Source organism: Scyliorhinus torazame, chromosome 7, assembly GCF_047496885.1.
Source record: "Scyliorhinus torazame isolate Kashiwa2021f chromosome 7, sScyTor2.1, whole genome shotgun sequence".
NCBI classification, from domain to species: Eukaryota; Metazoa; Chordata; class Chondrichthyes; order Carcharhiniformes; family Scyliorhinidae; genus Scyliorhinus; species Scyliorhinus torazame.
Genome location: NC_092713.1, coordinates 71,490,785 through 71,512,364, shown reverse-complemented (window position 1 = coordinate 71,512,364; position 21,580 = coordinate 71,490,785). Strand labels below are relative to the sequence as shown.

The following is a 21,580-nucleotide window of genomic DNA, read 5'->3' as shown; positions in this document are numbered from 1 at the left end:
ACAGTGTGTACCATCTACAAGATGTCTGCAACATTTTTAGAGTACCCAATTATTTTGTTTCCAATTAAGGGGCAATTTAGTGTGGCCAATCCACCTAACTTGCACACCTTTGGGTGAAACCCATGTGGATAATCGAGACTGTGCAAACTCCACACAGACAATGACCCAGGGCCTTGGATTGAACCTGGGTCCTCAGCGCCACTCCACCACCGTGCCACCCATCTGCAGCAGTCACCAGATTCCTTCAAAAGTACTGCTATCTAGAAGAGCAACGGCATCAAATGCATGGGAACACCATGCAAGTTTCTCTACAAGCAACATACCGTCCTGATTTGGAACTATATCTCCATTCCTCTCTGTCGTGAATCAAAATCCTGGGACCCATTTTCCCTGGGACCCTGCCATGCTGATTTATCTTTAATTTTCTATGCTTTCCTTTTTTTTTTTTTTTTGAAAAACATTTTATTAAGGCATTTATAATAATAACAGTAAACAGTACAAATACAAATATAAACATAGTGCAAAGGCCGCCTCCCTCCCTCACAAGTCCCACCTCCTCTAAACAATAATCTGCACTGTAAATTCTATGATAATCTATGATTAAACCCCCCCACCGCCCACCACCACCACCACCACCACCACCACCCCACACACACCCACCTCTGCTGACAATTAGTTTTCTCCAAAGTCGACAAACGGCTGCCACCACCGGACGAACCCTAACATTGACCCTCTTAGGGCGAGCATTATTTTCTCAAGTCTGAGAAACCAGACCATGTCACTAAGCCAGATCTCTGAATTCAGGGGCTTCGAGTCCCTCCACACTAACAATATCCATCTCCGGGCTACCAAAGAGGCAAAGGTCATGACGTCAGCCTCTCTTACCCCCTGGACTCCCGGATCTTCCGACACTCCGAAAATTGGCACCTCTGGACTCGGCACCATCCTTGTTTTTTAACACTGTGGACATGACCTCTGTAAAAACCCTGCCAAAATCCACTAAGCTACAGAAATGCCCAAAACAAATGGGCATGGTTTGCTGGTCCTCCAGCACATCTCGCACACCTGTCCTCTATCCCAAAAAAATTACTCATCCGGGCCACCGTCATGTGTGCTCGGTGGACAACCATAAACTGAACCAGGCTGAGCCTGGTACATGATGAGGATGTGCTGACTCTGCTTAATGCATCCGCCCAAAGATCTTCCCACTTGCGCTTTAGCTCCTCTGTCTGCGTTTCCTCCAACTGCATGAGTTCTTTATAAATATCCGAAATCTTCCCCTCTCTCACCCCCATTCTGGAAACTACCCTGTCCTGTATCGCCCGTGGCGGTGGGAGTGGAAAGGTCGAAACCTGCCTTTGCAAAAAATCCCGTACCTGCAGATATCTGAATCCATTTCCTGCTGGCAGTTCTAATTTCTCCTCTAAATCCTTCAAACAGAGGAAGCTCCCATCTATAAATAGATTCCCCATCCTCTCAATCACTGCTCTCTGCCATCTCCGAAATCCCCCATCCAGCCTTCTCGGTACAAACCGATGGTTACTGCAAATCGGGGTCCAGACCGATGCTCCCTCCACTCTCATATGCTTCCTCCACTGCCCTCAAGACTCTCAGGGCCGCCACTACCACCGGGCTTGTGGAGTACCGGGCCGGTGAGAATGGCAGAGATGCCATTACCAATGCCTCCAAACTTGTGTCCTTGCACAATGCCGCCTCTACATGCTCCCATACCGACCACCCCTCCCCCAACTACCCACTTCCTATATTTGCCGCCCAGTAATAGTTGCTAAAGTTCAGCAGCGCCAACCCACCCTCCCCTCGGCCATGCTCCAGCAACACTTTCTTCACTTGCGGGGTTTTAGCCGTTCACATAAAACCCCAAATCACCTTGTTAACTCGTTTAAAAAAGGCCCTTGGGATAAAGATGGGGAGGCACTGAAAAACAAACAGAAACCTCGGGAGAACCGTTAATTTAACGGTCTGTACTCTCCCTGCCAGTGACAGCGAGAGCATGTCCCAACTTCGAATGTCCTCCTTCATCTGTTCTACTCAAACTTTTTATGTTTTTCTAAATAATATCTCTCAAAATCCTTTCCAGTATTTTTGCTCACCACAGACTTAAGACTGACTCCCAGGGATTTCCCTATTCCCTTTCTTGAACACGGGAACAACATTCGCCTCCCTCCAACCATTCGGTGCTACTCCAGTGGAGAGTGAGGATGCAAAGATCATTGCCAACAGCGCAGCAATCTCCCTTGCTTCCCGTAGTAACCTTGGGTATATCCCGTCTGGCCCAGGGGACTGATCTATCTTGATGCTTTTCAAAATTTCCAGCACATCCTCCTTCTTAATATCAACCTGTTCGAGCGTATTAACCTGGTTCACGCTGTTCTCACGAGCAACAAGTTCCCTCTTTCTAGTGAATACTGAAGCAAAATATTCATTCAGGTTAGATAGATAGTTTCTACTGTAACTACAACAATAGGGATTTATAATGGAAACAGCAGGGCGGTGCAGTGGCTAGCATTGCCGCCTATGGCGCTGAGGACCCGGGTTCAGTCCCGGCTCAGGGTCACTGTCTGTGCGGAGTTTGCACATTCTCCCCGTGTCTATGTGGGTTTCATCCCCATAACCCAAAGACGTGTAGGTTAGGTGGATTGGCCACGCTAAATTGCCCCTAAATTGGAGAAAAAAAATAATTGGGTACTCTAAATGTTTTTTTTTAAATGGAAAAAGCACAAAGTTTGACAACATGAAGCAAGGTTTTATAAACTTTTAGATGTAATGTTTTTTTAATATGTCAATCCAGATACAATTTAAAGGCTAATTTATCATTAGTGTTATGCCAGATAATCAGTTTTATTTTACTGAAACTATTGTTGATGATTGTACATTGTGAAGCAATATCTTCGTACATGTGGTTCTAAACAGACTGAGCATTAGGGTCTGGTCTGTGCTGTGTCTGCTCGAACAGAGAAAAGAAGGATGTTTATTAGGTCTCAATGCATCTGCTCTGTAGAGGAGAATGCACAGTGTATTTCTGTTAGAATTGCTCATATACTTTATTCATACTTTTAGTTATTTGATGAAAAAGTCAAAACTTGCAACGATGATGAACAGAGAAGGGTAAGTGCCTCTGTTCTTCAATGTTATTTAACGTTTTTATTTTAATTAAATTAATGATTTGCACATCAGTAGTATTTGAAATGTTTAATTTTTAGTAGAAATAAAATCCAAAAATAGATGATGATTCCAGCCTATTCAACTTAATTTGCTTAATTAATGAGAAATGAAAAGGATTCATGCAGAACAAAGGGAGAATAAATGTATTTGGGAATTTTTGTGGACAATTGTCTTGACTGAGTGAATGCAAATTATTTGACAAGTGGGAAAATGCTGTTGTTTTAAAACATCTTTTTAAGAAATGTACTTCCTTAAAACAAAATAATGCAAATGAATTTGGGTTATTTGGTGCCCCTGGATGTAAGTTGAAACTCTAAATTTTCATTCTCTCTGCACATAACTGACATAGTTGATTTCCATAATTCTTCCAACCTAATTTATTTGGCAGTTTTCACTTCTCCCATAAATTTGTTTTGTTGACTACATTCTTTTTTAAAAATAAAAATTTAGAGTACCCAACTTATTTTTCCAATTACAGAGCAATTTTAGCATAGCCAATCCATTTATCCTGCACATCTTTGGGTTGTCGTGGTGAAACCCAGGCAAACACGAAGAGAATGTGCTAACTCCACACAGACAGTGACTCAGAGCCGGGATCGAACCTGGGACCTCAGCACCGTGAGGCAGCAGTGCTAACCACTGCGCCACCATGCTGCCCAGGTTGACTACATTCTTGATTATGGTTCCAAAGATTCCGCGCCTCATACAATCCTCAAGTGTTAATTTGACAGTGATGTCTGTATTTTTTGAGCAGCCAAACCCATCCATGAGAAATAGGAACAGGAGTAAGCCATTCGGCCCCTCGAGCCTTCTCTGCCATTCAATGGGATCATGGCTGATCCAACGTTCCTTACATCTACTTTCCTGCCCTTTCTCTGTAACCCTTGATTCCCTTACTGATCAAGAATCCATCTGTCTCAGCCTTAAATATACACAAAGGTTCTGCCCCTGCAGCTCTCTGTGGCAAGGAGTTGCAAAGACTCTCAACTCTGAGAGAAGAAATTCCTCCTCATCTCCGTCTTAAACTGACACCCCTTTATTCTGAGTCTATACCCTCTGGTCCTAGACTCTCCCATGAGGGGAAACATCCTCTCAGCATTTATCCTGTGCTCCTTAAGAATTCTGTATGTTTCAATGAGATCACCTCTCATTCTTCTAAATTCCAATGAGTAGAGCCCCAACCTATTTAAACTTTGCTTATAAGACAATCCCTCCAAATTGGGGACCATCCTGGTGAACCTCCTCTGAACTGCCTCCAATGAAATGATATCTTCCCTTAAATAAGGGGACCAAAACTGCTCTCCATACTCTAGATGTGCTCTAACCAGGGTCTTGTATAGTTGCAGCAAGACTTCCATATTCTTATACTCCAACCCCCTGTAAATAAGGACCAACATTCCATTATCCTCCCTGATTACCTGCTGCACCTGTGTGCTAGCTTTTTGTGTTTCATACACAAGGTACCCGCAAGGCCCTTTGTGTTGCAGCTTTCTGCAATTTCTCTCCATTTAAATAATACTCTGTTCTCTTGTTCTCCCTTCCAAAATTAACAACTTCACATTTTCCAACATTATAGTCCATTTGCCAACTTTTTGCCCACTTACTAACCTATTAATGTCTCTTTGCAAAATGTTTGTATCCCTCTCACAACTTGCCTTTCCACCTAATGTTGCGTCACCTGCAAATTTGGCTACAGTTCCTTCCTCTCAAGTCATCAATATAAATTGTAAATCATTGCTGTCCCAGCACTCATCCCCGTGGAGCTCCACAGGTTACAGGTCGCTAGTCTAAAAAAGAACACCTTATCCTCACTTGTTGTTTCCTGCCCATTAGCCAATTCTCTAATAATCTTTATTAGTGTCACAAGTAGGCTCACATTAACACTGCAATTAAGTTACTGTGAAAATCCCCTATTCGCTACACTCTGGCGCCTGTTCGGGTACACTGAGGGAGAATTCAGAATATCCAATTAACCTAACAAACGCGTCATTTGGGAATTATGGGAGGAAACCGGAGCACCCGGAGGAAATCCACGAAGACACTGGGAGAACATGCAGACTCCGCACAGACAGTGACCGAAGCCGGGCATCGAACCCAGGTCCCTTGCACTGTGCAGCAACAGTGCTAACCATGACACACTAACACAGCTCCTTGCTCAGACTGTGATCCTGTGTCAAGACACAATAACACAGCTCTGTGCTCTCTATCCATGTCAGTGCATTGCCTCCAACACCATGGGCTCTTATCTTACGACGTAACCTTTTGTGAGGTACCTTGACGGACGCTTTCTGGAATTCCACGTACCCTAATGATTCACTAAAGCAGAAAGCTTGTTAGAATTATTGGCTGATTTTCACTCCTTATTCCAAGGATGTTGAAGGTAGGTATGGTATCCATAGCATTTCTCTGGCTGAGACGAACTAACTGAGCACAACTCTGGAATTGGAATGGCAAGGAGGAGGAGCTAAATGGATGCAGATTAGTCTATCACTGCCTCATGATGAGATCTCAAGGCAGTAAGAACTGGAATGAGGAGCACCAACAGTGAACGCAAGATTTATTGAGCCGCAAGACATTAACCAGGCTTATTATCTAAATATTTTATACACCCATGAAACACAAGAGTAGCTAGGTGCTTTTCTTAACACTCTTATGATTGCTTCTTTGAAGCACTCACTCTGTGCCGCCAGCTGTGATGGAGGCAGATTGCTGATCAGGCTTTCCTGTGGCTTGGGATGATGTTGGTAGCCATTCTCGGGCTGCCCAACCATAGGTGACGTCTCTATTGTCAAAACTCCTGAAGGCACTAGTCACTGGCAGTGGGGCCAAGGAGCTGCTGTTGATATCAAGGGCACCTAGAGAGGAGTCTCCAAAAGCAGAACTCGCCCACATCTTCTCCCTTGCAACACACATCCCTGCTAACCTAAAATGGTCAAGGACATGTGAGCGGCACAGTGGGTAGCACTGTTGCTTCACAGCTCCAGGGTCCCAGATTCGATTCTTGCCTTGGGTCACTGTCTGTGTGGAGTCTGCACATTCTCCTTGTGTCTGCGTGGGTTTCCTCCGGGTGCTCCGGTTTCCTCCCACAAGTCCCAAAAGACGTGCTGTTAGGGGAATTGGGTATTCTGAATTCTCCCTCTGTGTACCCGAACAGGTGCCGGAATGTGGTGACTAGGGCCTTTTCCCAGTAACTGCATTGCAGTGTTGATGTAAGCCTACTTGTGACAATAAAGATTATGATTATTATATTGGAGAATCCAGGCACCCCGTTCCTCCTTCCCGGGCGTGCTGCATTGGCTTTGTGGACAAAACGAAGGCATGCAGTTTTGCAAGTATCTCTGAGATCCACTGAGTGTCTTGCTGGATTAGGCTCTCCATGGGGGTAGTCCATCTCTCCATGAAGAAAAGTGCACACAATCCAGGGATATGGCCGTACTCGTAGCCTGGGTGGACTCATCCATCGTCTGTGAGTAGGTATGCATTCTTCTGGAAATTCTGCTAAATATTCCTTCACTTCATACCTCCGCTGCATCAGTTGTGTGTTGTTAACAACTCCCAAGGCAAATCATCAGTCATTGCTTCATAGAGCACAGCCCATTATGTCTGCACTGACCATCAAGCACCTATCCTAATTCCATTTTCCAGATTTCTATGCTGTGATGTTTCAAGTGCTCATCTAAATGTTTCTTAAATGTTTTGAGGGTTCCCCCCTCTTCCAAGCAGTGATTCCAGGGGCGAAATTCTCCGGAAATGGCGCGATATCCGCCGACTGGCGCCCAAAACGGCACCAATCAGACGGGCATCGTGCCGCCCCAAAGGTGCGGAATGCTCCGCATCTTTGGGGGCTGAGCCCCAACATTGAGGGGCTAGGCCGACGCCGGAGGAATTTTCGCCCCGCCAGCTGGCGGAAAAGGCCTTTGGTGCCCCGCCAGCTGGCGCAGAAATGACATCCCCGGGCGGCGCATGCGTGGGAGCGTCAGCGGCCGCCGACAGTTTCCCACGCATGCGCAGTGGAGGGAGTCTCTTCCACCTCCGCCATGGTGGAGACCTTGGCGGAGGCAGAAGGGAAAGAGAGCCCCCACGGCACAGGCCCGCCCGCGGATCGGTGGGCCCCGATCGCGGGCCAGGCCACCGTGAGGACACCCCCGGGGCCAGATCGCCCCGCGCGCCCCCCCCCCCCCCCCCCCCCCCAGGAACCCGGAGCCCGCCCACGCCGCCTTGTCCCGCCAGTAAGGTAGGTGGTTCAATTTACGCCGGCGGGACAGGCAATTTATCGGCGGGACTTCGGCCCATCCGGGCCGGAGAATTGAGCGGGGGTGCCCGCCAACCGGCGCGCCGCGATTCCCACCCCCGCCGAATCTCTGGTGCCGGAGACTTCGGCAACCGGCGGGGGCGGGATTCACGCCAGCCCCCGGCGATTCTCCGACCCGGCGGGGGGTCGGAAAATTTCGCCCCAGATTCCCACCACCCTCTTGTTTTAAAATTTTTTTAGAGTGCCCAACTCTTTTTTCCAAATTAAGAGGCAATTTAGCATGGCCAATCCACCGAACCTGCACATCTTTGGGTTGTGAGGGTGAGACCCACACAGACACTGGGAGAATGGACAAACTCCACACGGACAGCGACCCGTGGCCAGGGACCCACCACCCTCTGAGTGAAAATGTCTGTCCTCCAATTCCCTTTAAATCTCCTGGCCATTAGCTTAAATCTATGCCCACTGGTTATTGAACTTCTGCTAAAGCCCAGGCCCTCCCCGATGGAACCAGGGATTTAGGCGTGGAACAATCTAAAATAGGGTCCAAAACACAGTTCAGGTCCCCTCCTAAAATCAACTGATGTGAGTCAAGATTAGGGAAGGAAGCCAACAGGGTGTTAAAGAAATTTGTAACATCCCAGTTGGGGGCATAAATGTTAACCATAACAACTGGGGTGCTCAACAGGGAACCACCAGCAATAACGTATCAACCATTGAAGTCGGCTACAATCTTAGAGGAAGAAAACTGAGCTCTTTCGTGAATTAAAATCACTGTACCCCTGGCCCTGCCATCAAAACCAGAATGAATAACCTATCTCACCCACCCCTTTCAGAGCCTGATCTGATCCCTGACCCTCAAGTGGGCAGCCTGGACTAGTCCTTGACCCTCAAGGTAAAGCAAAATAAATCCACCCAAGATGGCCGCCAAACCAAGGACTGGTCAAAGGAAAAGCAACAGACGGCGTCAGCAAATTAGCCTCCGTCCCCAGCAATGCCATCACCATTGAATGTGCCCACCACTAAAAGCAAAAGAGAGCAAGCCAATCAACCCCCCTCCACAAATAGAATAGAACTAAAAGCTACATTTTAACAAAAACAAAACAAAAACTCTATATAAGCTCGGTTTTTAAAATAGATTTAGAATACCCAATTAATATTTTCCAATTTAAGGGGCAATTTAGTGTGGCCAATCCACCTACGCTGCTCATCTTTGGGTTGTGGGGATGAAACCCACGCAGACACGGGGAGAATGTGCAAATTCCATACGGATAGTGACCCAGAGCCAGGATCGAACCTGGGTCCTCAGCTCCATGCGGCATTCAAGCTCGTTTTCTAAAAAGAAACACTCCAATGAGCTGCAACAAACCCTCTGAAATCACTCCCATTAACTAACTAACTCTCGAGTCAGCAGGGAGACTCCCACTGGAGAAATGGAAAAATAAATAGAATAAAAGATTGCCAGAACCTCCTTTAACTTGCACCCCCAGCAGCGACTAAATATCGCTCCAAACAACTTTTCTTTTCTCTCTTTTTAAAAAATAGAAAGGAAAGCATATATTAATATAAAGAACAAGTTTTTTAAAAGACAAGAGCAGTCAATACAGACAATACAACATATCCTGACATTACACATCACCCAACTTATGCTTTTTAACGAACGCGTCCCGCACTTCTGGTGGTGGCCATGGTGCGAGTGGTCGCACATTTGGTGGCTCCCGCTTGTGGCAGTTTGTTCGGACCGTTCCCCGGTTAATGGGTGGATGTGAGGAGGCAAAAAGGTGCAGGAGAGTAAGTGGAAGAGATTGATCCATTATGTATGGACATGGCCAGAAACGGTCGCAAAAGAGGGGATCAGACTGTAAGAGTTGGTGCAGTGCCTGTGACGCACGTGGAGATGGCGGAGGGGCAGGGAGTGGCCCTGCCGGCTCGGTGGTCAACAGGGCAGCTGGTGGGCTTCCTGAACAAGAAATTCACCCAGCAACGCAAGGAGAACGCCTGGCCCGAGCGGTGGATTCGATTAGGGTGGTGGTTGACCGCGTGTAGACGAAGCTGGCGGCGCAGGTTCAGAAGATGGAGGAGGAGGTGGAGGCACATGAGGAACAGTTTGCCTCGACGGCAGCGGAGATGGGGCTGATGTGAGATCAGCAGAGGCGGCTCCTGGAAAAAGTTGAAAACCAGTCGCGCAGGCAGAATATCAGGATTGTGGGCTTACTGGAGGGGAATGAAGGAGCCGGCTCTGTTTTAATAAATGTTTGGGGCCATTACTTCGGCTTCGGGTTTGTTTTTGTTATTTGTTGGAAGACGTGTGCTTGGGGTGGGGTTGTTTGTTGTTTGCACTAGTATGATGTTTGAGCTGGGGGGGGGGAATCAGTGGGGGGTAGGATGTTGGGTGCCATGGGTGGGGGCTGCCAGGCTAGCTGGGCGGGCTAGTTCACAAAAGCGCAGTGGGGGGTGTGCAGAAGGTTAGTGGGGGATGGGGCAGGGGTTGTTGCTTGGGGGGACTGGGGCTGGGGGGGAGGTAGGAACGCACTGCTGACAGGGGTAAGGCTTTTAAAATGTAAGGGGAGGAGGATCAATGACGGTGCGCGCCCGAGATCACGTGGAACGTGCGACGATTGAATGGGCCGGTCAAGAGGGGGGAGGGGGGGAATTTTCATTTTACCCTCATGTGCACAGCGTGTACTCATGAATAGACTTCTTTGTGTTTGACAAGACGTTGTTGGCAGGGATGGTTGATACCGAGTATTCGGCAATAGTGGGTGGATAATGAGTGAACAAAGCGGGTGCCCAGTGCCCGCATTGGAGGCTGGATGTTGGTCTGTTGGCGGAGGCAGAGGCATGCGAGTGGGTGAGGAAGGCCATCCGGGGTTATGTAGAGATTAATGATACGGGGGAGGTTTCGGCAGGTACGGTTTACATAGAACATAGAATGATACAGTGCAGTACAGGCCCTTCGGCCCACGATGTTGCACCGACATGGGAAGTCAAAAAACAAAAGCCATCTAACTTACACTATGCCATTATCATCCAAATGCTTATCCAATAAACTTTAAAATGCCCTCAATGTTGGCGAGTTCACTACTGTTGCAGGTAGGGCATTCCACGGCCTCACCACTCTTTGCGTAAAGAACCTACCTCTGACCTCTGTCCTATATCTATTACCTCTCAGTTTAAGGCTATGTCCCCTCGTGCTAGCCATTTCCATCCGCGGGAGAAGGCTCTCACTGTCCACCCTATCTAACCCCCTGATCATTTTGTATGCCTCTATTAAGTCTCCTCTTAACCTTCTTCTCTCTAACGAAAACAACCTCAAGTCCATTCGCCTTTCCTCATAAGATTTTCCCTCCATACAGGCAACATCCTGGCAAATCTCCTCTGCATCCGTTCCAAAGCTTCCACGTCCTTCCTATAATGAGGTGACCAGAACTGTACGCAATACCCCAAATGCGGCCGTACCAGAGTTTTGTACAGCTGCAACATGACCTCATGACTCCGGAACTCAATCCCTCTACCAATAAAGGCCAACACTCCATAGGCCTTCTTCACAACCCTATCAACCTGGGTGGCAACTTTCAGGGATCTATGTACATGGACACCGAGATCCCTCTGCTCATCCACACTTCCAAGAATTTTACCATTAGCCAAATATTCCGCATTCCTGTTATTCCTTCCAAAGTGAATCACCTCACACTTCTCTACATTAAACTCCATTTGCCACCTCTCAGCCCAGCTCTGCAGCTTATCTATGTCCCTCTGTAACCTGCAACATCCTTCCGCACTGTCGACAACACCACCGACTTTAGTGTTGTCTGCAAATTTACTCACCCACCCTTCTGCGCCCTCCTCTAGGTCATTTATAAAAATGACAAACAGCAACGGCTCCAGAACAGATCCTTGTGGTACGCCACTTGTAACTGAACTCCATTCTGAACATTTCCTGTCAACCACCACCCTCTGTCTTCTTTCAGCTAGCCAATTTCTGATCCACATCTCTAAATCACCCTCAATCCCCAGCCTCTGTATTTTCTGCAATAGCCTACCCTGGGGAACCTTATCAAACGCTTTACTGAAATCTATATGCACCACATCAACTGCTCTACCCTCGTCTACCTGTTCAGTCACCTTCTCAAAGAACTCGATAAGGTTTGTGAGGCATGACCTACCCTTCACAAAGCCATGCTGACTATCCCTAATCATATTATTCCTATCTAGATGATTATAAATCTTGACTCTTATAATCCCCTCCAAGACTTTACCCACAGCAGACGTGAGGCTCACCGGTCTATAGTTGCCGGGGTTGTCTCTACTCACCTTCTTGAACAAAGGAACCATATTTGCTATCCTCCAGTCCTCTGGCACTATTCCTGTAGCCAATGATGACATAAAAATCAAAGCCAAAGGCTCGGCAATCTCTTCCCTGGCTTCCCAGAGAATCCTAGGATAAATCCCATTTGGGATTTATCATTTAGGTTTGGGAGGCATTGAAGGCAGGGTGGGGAGTTTACTTTGATTCGGTCCCATACGGAGAAGCGGAGTGGGCGGAGATAGAAAGGCAAGTGGAGGAATTCCTGCTGGTGAGCAGGAGATATGCAGAAGGGCTGCTTAAGGAGCGGCAGAGGTTGCAGATGGAATTTGGGCTATTATCTACGGATAAGGCGGTTGGGCAGTTGAGAAGTGTGAGAGGGGCGGTATATGCGTATGGGGAGAATGCGAGCAGGATGTTTGCACACCAGTTGAGGAAGCAAGAGACGGCGAGAGAGATTGGGAACGTGAAGGACACAGGTGGGGATACGGTCTTGGACCCGGCAGGGGTTAACGCGATGTTTAGGGACTTCTGTAGTAAATTGTACGAGTCGAAACCCCCAGCTGGGGAAGAGGGATGAGGTGGTTTCTGGAAAGGTTCGAGTTCCCAAAAGTTGATGAGTTGGTGGAGGGCCTGGGGGCCCCAATTGGGCTGGTAGAAGTAGTGGAGGGGCTGAGGTGATGCAATCGGGTAAGTGCAATCAATGGAATTCTACAAGAAGTTTGCAGGAGTGTTGGGATCGCTATTGATAAGGGCCTTCAATGAGGCGAAGGAGCTGGGACTACTCCCCCTGACGTTGTCACAGGCGTCGATCTCCCTCATTTTAAAGTGAGATAAGGATCCAGGAAAATGTGGGTTGTATAGACCGATCACCCTGTTAAATGTAGATGCCAAACTACTGCCAAAGATCTTGGCCACGAGGATCGAAGACTGTGTCCCAGGGGTAATAGGGGAGGACCATATGGGGTTTGTTAAGGGGAGGCATCTGGCAACCAACATTAGGAAGGTACTCAATGTGATCATGAAGTCTCCAGAAGGGCGCGAGGTAGAGGTGGTGGTGGCCATGGATGCAGAGAAGGCCTTTGATCGGGTGGAGTGGGCATTCTAATGGGAGGCCCTGGGATGGTTTGGGTTTGAGCAGGGTTTTGTGGACTGGGTCCGGTTGGGTGCGGTTGTTATGTCAGGCACCGGTGGCGAGTGTGTGTGGACGAATCGGGTGAGATCAGACTATTTCAGGTTACATCAGGGGACGAGGCAGGGGTGCCCACTTTCCCCACTGCTATAGAGCAGTTGGCATCTGGGGTTATGTAGAGATTAATGATATGGGGGCGGTTTCGGCAGGTACGATTTGGGAGGCACTGAAGGCAGTGGTTGGGGTGATGGGTGGGTGGGGGGAGTTTATTTTGATTCAGTCACATAGGGAGAAGGCGGAGTGGGCGGAGATAGAAAGGCTAGTGGAGGAAATCCTGCAGATGCAGGATACCCCGGAGGAGGGGCTGCTTAAGGAATGGTAGAGGTTACAGATGGAATTCGGGCTATTATCTATGGGTAAGGCACTGGGAGCGTCAAAGGTCTGGCAGGGTATAGTACGGGGACGGGGGGAGCTCTGTTTTTCCTTATATCTATTAAATCTCTCAATTACTGCACGTGGTGGATCTTCAGATTGGGGCTTCGGCCGAAGTGAGCAATGGACCCGGCCATTATACGGATGCGGATTCACCCTCACCTACCATTTTGACGAACATGGCCATTCCATATTCCGGATGTTCTGCCTCCTGGACCTGTTTTCCAGATCATTCAACTTGGCTCTATCATTCGTATCAACTATTGAAGTCCGATCAGACTCCAGTGCGGCAATCTGATCATTATGGACTAATAAAGCTGCCTCCATACCCTTGATCATGACTTCCGGGACTTCGGTGATCTCATTAGTCTTTCCCAGAGCCTCAGGAATGGGGGCCAGGGAAGCTCTTCCAACATAATTTGTTGGTGCTTCTCAAACTCTCTCGCCAAGATGTTGATGAGGACCTTAGCCGTTAGTGGAGTGGTTGGAGAGAAAGATCCTGACTCTGCCATCTTACTTGCCATTGAACCCTGAGGAATCGCAGACTCTGTCAATGGGTTTCTACTCAAAACTTTCTTATCCTTGTTTTTCTGGGCATTTCAGTAAAGAGAGCCTCTACCCTAAAAGCTAGCACAAGTTTTGAGGCATAAACAATCCGTGGCACCAAGAAAAATGGCAAAAGTTCAGTTTTCCAGCAGTGGCCACCTCGTGCACGTCTTCCCCCTACATTACACCATCTGAAGTCCAGACATGCCTTTTTTAAGAAAGGTCTGATTATATATGACCAGCTGATGAAATTACAAATTAATATTCTATACAGCACATCTTGACAAAAACAAGTGATAAAACAAAGTAAATGTAATAGTCTCCAATTTAACACACCATTATAGTAAATGATGCCTGCCAATGATGAAATGAAATGTTAAATTTGCTGTTTATTTACTATTTTCTTCCTTTTTTTGCTGTAGAAAGTTGAAAGCCTCAAAGAAGTAACAAATGTAAGTGCATCCGTGTTGTTATTGACTCATCTGGTAATTAAAGCTAATTTAGTACAGCAAATTTGTCTTAAATTTTGAAAAATACTTCTGAACGTTGCAGATTTTGCACTATTTTTATTTTTCAGAGCATGGTTGAATCAATTAAACACTGCATAGTGTTACTGCAGATTGCCAAGGTAAGGTATCAGCTAATGGCGCAATTATCTTCACGTGCTTTGTTTTTACACCTGATTGAGTGCACTAAGGTTTTTTATTTGAAATCCCTCAAAATTTACTAGAATAACATAATTATTTGGCATCACAACATTATGAAGATCACTGTAAAATGTGAACTTGCAAGTATTTGTTCAGTGCTGTTTCAATGATTTCCCCCCTTACAGTCTCTCTCTCTGGAAGCTAGAGAGGAGTACAGACCGAGGCAATCTGAAACAAATCACTGCTTTAACACTTACCTGGGCAATACACAATTCCTGGAAAGAGAAAATCAGTCAGCTGAGTTTAAACCCCTCAGATCTTTAATCTGCAAGTCATTCATTCATTTCTCTTTGATATTGATTTTATTAGGCTGTGAGTGACAGCTTCTCCAACCTCAGCTGTCAGTATTGTTCCATTCATCTCCCTTCATGGTTGAGTAACTTTGAAGTGGTCAATTGAGAAAGTAACCACAAAGTTTACAAACATCAAGCTTTGATTGACGTCGCCTGGACCACTTTGGACCGAGTTGAAGTGCTGTTAGTTTCTCGCTGAGCACTTCACTCAACCATGAAGGAAGATGATTGGAAAGCACTTAATTCTGTTTGGAATCAAAAGTTTTTAGCAAACTCTCCAGAACTGCCCTTATATTTTTAATGTGTTGAATGGCTTTGGGATCAATTTTCCTTTAATAATATTACAAAACCTGCAGCGGAATACTTAGATCAGTAGTAGTAGCTGGCTCCAAAGTCCTCTTGCTAACTCTGAATAACTTGCTAACTCACTAACTCTCAATAACTTACTAATTCTTAATATCTTACTGTCTCTTAAATTGCTAATTCTTTTAACCAACCTCCCGACTCATGGCCTCCCTTCCAGCTTACTGCTTCCGCTCTGGAGTAGGCTGATGAGAGGGAGGAAACGAGAAGGGTCATTGGAAGATAAGTGCTGATATAGCTTCGGGCTCCAAAAACTTCCACGAGTGAATTTTGACAGTTGTTAGCACTTGATTAATCATGTCAGGCTTGGCTATCTTCCATTAATTTTCTGTCATGGGAAAGTATACCAGCTATTTGCTTGTGGGCAGTAAACACCATTTAACTATCAGGATATGTGTGGCTGTTATAGTTAAGTGTGCATTTGATAGATATTTGCACGGCCAGTCAGGTGCACAGCTTAAGAGGGAACACTGGTCCCCGTGGCAAAGGATAATATAAAATGCTACTGTGCTTGTTTTATGTATCAATTCAGAATTGTCATTATTTCAAGGAAATAAAGTACAAAATTATTGGGAATTTATTTTAAAACAAATACATCTACAGCAGCAGCTCAGGAGAGCCATCAGAAGGTTTTTAAGGAAATGGATAACTGCTTTGGGAGTGCTTTGTAATTTTGGTGCACCTGACCCTTAGCCATCTGAGCTGATTCGTAGATGTACTGTCCAGCTTAAGATGACGTGTTATTCTGAGAAGAGAATCATGGCCTTGACAGTGACCGTGAACAATAGATATATGGCTAGTAAATGGAGAATTCAGTGCTTTTAATTGCAATTTGCTTGATTTTGCGCTTAATTCTCACTTTGCTGTATTATTTATGTTAATTTAAAATTGTTGACTGATTATACATTTTTTAATTTGTTTTGGAACTGGGATCTAACAGCTGTCCAAAAGATTTAAGAAGAGAATAATAATTGTAAATTTAAATAGCATAATCTCATTATTTAACATTATCTAGTAGAGCTTTCTGATATATATATATATATATGTGTAATATGGCTTATTAGAGCTGGATAGTATGTTTACTGCATGGTGATTTCTCTCCATTGGTCGCTTTTGCTTTACTAATATTTTTTACATATGTATGAATATTGCACAATTGGTTATATTCAATATAGCTTAAATTCAATGCCTGGTATCCTTTCATGGCCAGATGTTTACAAATCTCAATTACAGCTTCATACATACCTGCTTGATTTTGTTTTGCCCTGTAGAAGTTCCTTTTGAACTCTTTGAAGCTGTGCTGCTCAAAGTGAAACAGTATTTTAATCAATGCATGCGTGATTGTAAAGCCCTAATTTGAAATCCTTTTTGGTGTTCCATTTTGATGCATTAAGCTGCTTATGTATGTATGAGCCAAATACGGCAATGGCTTCTTTCTCCCAACATGCACACACCACTCACTCCCCTCCTCCACCCGCCAGTGACATGTGCACTAGTTCCATTTGATTTATCTTGAGTGGTTAACATTAGATCCATAAATTTTAAACTCTTTTATTTTAGCTTGGCTTCGAGAAATGATGAATTCCCATTTCCTACAGGAGACGAATTCCATGATCTGTCAGAATGAGATTGCTGTTTAAGAATGGAGTTTCTGGTATCTGACCAGCCATATTTTCTATTTGGTGCTCATTCATAGACTGTTTTTCTACAGCTTTCTACCTTGTATACTCTTCCTAAAATAATTCTTCATTCTGAGCGTAGACAAGCAAAACGCTCCTAATTTCTGATGGCAGCTATTTTGGATGAAATTGTATATTGATAATTTGCAGGAGAATAATTCAGTCTTGCTGGAGTGGCATCCTGCCACTTGTGAAGATGCAGGACTGTAGTAATTATGTACGTATCTATATATAATTACATTATGGCAGTCAGCTTAGCTAGCTTTGCACCACCATACTTTCATCTAAGTGCAGGATGAATACTGGCAGGAGCTCAAAGGTAAGATGTGGAATATTGGCTCACGGATGTATACATGGGTTTTCTAACTAAATTTGCACCTCTTATATGTACAAGAGTTCTGGCAGTGCTGTTGTGTATTGTTCTTCTTTAAAATGTTGTTCTGGAAATGATTGCTGCTTGTTTGTAATTTTTGTTTTGGTTTTCCTGAGAGAGTGCTAATGGACCATCGTCTTGAATAGTGTTAAATATAATTCCAAGCTTGTGACCTAGCATTTATGCAGGAATAGTGATACAGGTCCTAATTAGGATAGTGGATGATTTGGAAGTGATGGTATTTCTAATGTAATTGTCGCTCCTGTCCTTCTTAATGGCCTTGTCCTTCTTGTGGGTAGTAGCTGCAAGGTAGAGGAACTAAATGTAGTGAGATTCTAAGGTGCGCTGATACTGGCAGGGTAGGGGTGTGTGTGGTGGGGCATTTCATGGTTGGTGCCAGGGTGTATGCTCAGTTCACTGATAGGGATACCAATCAAATGGAAGTTTCAATGCTGGATGTAGGATGAAGAATGATACGGACAGTAATAATTGGGTATGGAGGTCTTTACCATTGCAGGAAATAATTGTGGAAATTGGCTTTATCTCAAACTAAGTAAGACTGCTTGAATGTGTTCACCACCTAGCCAATGTTTTGGGTGCATGAGTCTTTTTTTGGCATCCTTCCATCTATGAGAGATAATAGACACACAGCAAACAATCCAGAATTGGGTGCATAAGGTTTCACATCATTGGTACAATTTAGACAGCAATTGCTATTGTGGACTTTTAAACATCATTAGCATAGCTTCAGTGTAGCTTTGAATGTATGCAGAAATGAAATGAAATGAAAATCACTTATTATCACAAGTAGGCTTCAAATGAAGTTACTGTGAAAAGCCCCTAGTTGCAACATTCCGGTGCCTATTCAGGGAGGCTGGTACGGGAATTGAACCCGCGATGCTGGCCTGCCTTGGTCTGCTTTAAAAGCCAGCTATTTAGCCCTGTGCTAAACCAGCCCCTTGCAGTACATGATGGGGGCATGTAGTGGGGACAATTGAAAGGAGCTATTATAGTCAGGGAACAAAAATTCCAAAAGTATTTGAAAAGGCTCAGTAGATGTCTCAACTCACTCAATATTTGCAGGCCTGAAGGGGGGGGGGGAAATTATGAAATGACACGGAATAATGAAGGGTAAGAGATCTCAAGCTGCAGCATTAGGATTCAAATATAGTCACCATCACCAGAGAATTAGTTTGATGCAAACTAATGGGTTTAAAAGCTGACAAATCCCTGGACCTGATGGTTTGCACCCAAGAGGGAGCTACAGAAATTGTGGATGCATTGGTCGTCATTAGATTCTGGAACTGTGCCAAACGATTGGAAATCTGTCAATGTGATTCAAAAAGGGAAGGAAGCAAAATGTTTTTTGATTTGATTTATTGTCTCATGTACTGAAGTACAGTGAAAAGTATTTTTCTGCGGCCAAGGGAATGTACACAGTACGTACATAGTAGACAAAAAGAATAATCAACAGAGTACATTGACAAATAGTACATCGACAAACAGTGATTGGTTACAGTGCGGAACAAGGGGCCAAACAAAGCAAATACATGAGCAAGAGCAGCATAGGGCATCGTGAATAGTGTTCTTACAGGGAACAGATCAGTCCGAGGGGGAGTCGTTGAGTAGTCTTGTAGCTGTGGGGAAGAAGCTGTTCCTATGTCTGGATGTGCGGGTCTTCAGACTTCTGTACCTTCTGCTTGATGGAAGGGTCTGGAAGAAGGCAAAGCCTGGGTGGGAGGGGTCTCTGATAATGCTGTCTGCCTTGTGAGATTGTTCTTTTTGGAAGAAAGAGTGAGAAGGCAGATTATTATTTAAATGGGGAGAGACTGTAGAAAGTTGTAGCCCAAGAGACTTGGGGTCCTTACTCATGAAACCCAGAACACTAGCATATAGGGGTAGAACCGAATGGGAAAGGCAAGTAGAATACTGGCTTTGATTTCAAAGGGGCTGGAGTACATAGGGACCTGTTTAGCACAGTGGGCTAAACAGCTGGCTTGTAATGCAGAACAAGGCCAGCAGCGTGGGTTCAATTCCCATAACAGCCTCCCCGAACAGGCGCCGGAATGTGGCGACTTGGGGCTTTTCACAGTAACTTCATTGAAGCCTACTTGTGACAATAAGCGATTAATATTATAAAAGTAAATGGGTGTTGCTGCAACTGTACAAGGTACTAGTGAGGCCACATTTCGAATACTGGGTACATTTTTGGTCCCCTTATTTAAGGAAAGACATATTGCCATTGGAGGCACTACAGGGGACACTTTCTTGGATGATCTTGGGTTTGGTGGGACTGCCATATGAGGAAAGATTTAATGGGTAGGGTCTGTGGGTTGGGTCTGTACTTTTTGGAGTTCAGAAGAATAAGAGTGATTTGAAAATGAAAAAAATGAAATGAAAATCGCTTATTGTCACAAGTAGGCTTCAAATGAAGTTACTGTGAAAAGCCCCTAGTCGCCACATTCCCGCGCCTGTTCGGGGAGGCTGGTACGGGAATTGAACCCGCGCTGCTGGCCTGCCTGGGTCTGCTTTAAAAGCCAGCTATTTAGCCCCTGATTTGATTGAAATATATATGATTCTTAGGGAATTAGACAGGGTATGTATTGACAGGATGTTTCCACTCATGGGAGAGTGTGGGGCCAGAGGGCATAGTTGCAGAATAAGGGATTGCTCATTTAAAACAGATTTGAGAAAGAATTTCTTCTGATTGATCACTTTTTGGGACTCTTGACACCAGTAGGATGCTGAGTCTTTGAACATTTTCAAGGCTGAGCTTGGTAGGTTTTTGTCAGTAGGGGAATTGAGGGCTATGGCAATAAGGCAGGAAAGTGGACTTAGTGAGTATTAGATCAGCCATGATCTTATTCAATAGTGGAGCAGACTCAAAGGGCTGAATGGCCTATTTCTGTCCTATTTCTTATGACTTTACAGCTAGTTGTATAAAAGTGATGTCCTGCAAATGGCATGCAGGATGTCCTGCTTCCAACTAAATATTAAAATAAACTTTCTATTTTTTTTATTAAAAAAGTGATCATACCCTTGTTCCGCAGCATACTGTGTGCAGTTTAGCAGCAAAAATTAATTTCTTTTCAGCTACTCAGTTAATAGTAATGGAATTGTCAGTTGAAAGCAAAATAATCTGTGTCTCCCTTTCTTCTTTGGATAGCCTTCTGCAACCATCATTCTCGTGAGAGAATCGGCAAAATACTTTCAGACTTTTGTGCCTATCTGCAGCTTTCCTTGAGCACACAAGATCAGTGTAGTGTAGGGTGATTGATCATTCAGATCTCCCTTCCTTCCTCTGGGGGACTTATTAATATTTCTAGATGCTCTCCCACGATAGCACAGTTGAGGACATGCCCTTGCCTGGTAGTGGATCGATATAAACCCACTATATGTACTACAGTTGAGCCACAAATCTCAGCAGAAAGGACTGTAGTTTACATGTCCTGTAATGAAACGTGTAACTAACGATAATTCCTTCATGCAACCTGTGCTTTATTTGTAATATAATGTAGGACATAGCATTTTTTTGATGCATAACAAAAACAGTAAAATGATAACTTGCTTTTAATTATTGTTTATTGCATTCTCAAAACCTAAACAGACTCAAAGCCCGCTTGCATAAAAGTAGTTGTTAAAATGGTAATGAGTTTTAATCCTGGGTACTTTTAGTACTTAGTATACTAATGATTACCAAAACATTAAATGGGATATTTCAGACTTTGACCTGTTGTTTAATGGTATCTTGAAAAATTTCTTCTTTCCAAAATTTTAAGGACCAAAGTAATGAGGAGAAGCACGCAAATGGACTCATAGTAAGTTTGTAAACCAGTATGATATGTTGTTACACTCTTTTCCTTTTGTATTTGGGTATACAAAGAAAAAATTGATTTGAAATGCAATTGAGAAGGAAATCATACATTCAACTACTGATTTACTGTGGTTTACTTTTTTCCTCCGTTGGCTGGTTCTTTTTCCTTTCTATCTTCTCTAGCCTGGCATCTACAGTGAATTTATTTGTAAAAGCATTACAAATCACAGGAATATTAATATTCAAACGTGTGTACCTGGCCAGATTAATTGCTTGTCAAAATTGTGCCATAAATTAAACCTGTATCATGTTGCAGCCTTATATTGTATCCTAGGCTTTTGGATTACAATAATAATGCAAGCTTTTATTTTGAGATCTACTATTAAAGTTCAGCATGACCTTAATCAGTTGCTGGAATGCAGTTTACAGTTAAACAGGAAATATCTGGTTTGTAGACTTGCGTAGATGCTAGGCTATGGAACCTTCAACCCTAAAACTGG

The 21,580-nt window shown here is 44.6% G+C and overlaps 1 protein-coding gene across 5 annotated transcripts in view; it reads left to right on the top strand.

The window, feature by feature from the left end:
- Positions 1 to 21,580, top strand: part of osbpl9 (oxysterol binding protein-like 9) — a 353,537-nt gene that overhangs the window by 222,294 nt on the left and 109,663 nt on the right. For 4 of the 5 annotated variants that reach the window (XM_072510895.1, XM_072510897.1, XM_072510899.1 and 1 more), the window contains 4 exons: positions 3,079 to 3,126; positions 14,274 to 14,303; positions 14,429 to 14,479; positions 21,046 to 21,084. In XM_072510895.1, the coding sequence (XP_072366996.1) occupies positions 3,079 to 3,126; positions 14,274 to 14,303; positions 14,429 to 14,479; positions 21,046 to 21,084 (168 nt within the window). The remainder of the gene's footprint in view (positions 1 to 3,078; positions 3,127 to 14,273; positions 14,304 to 14,428; positions 14,480 to 21,045; positions 21,085 to 21,580) is intronic. The other variant, XM_072510896.1, reaches the window with a different exon arrangement.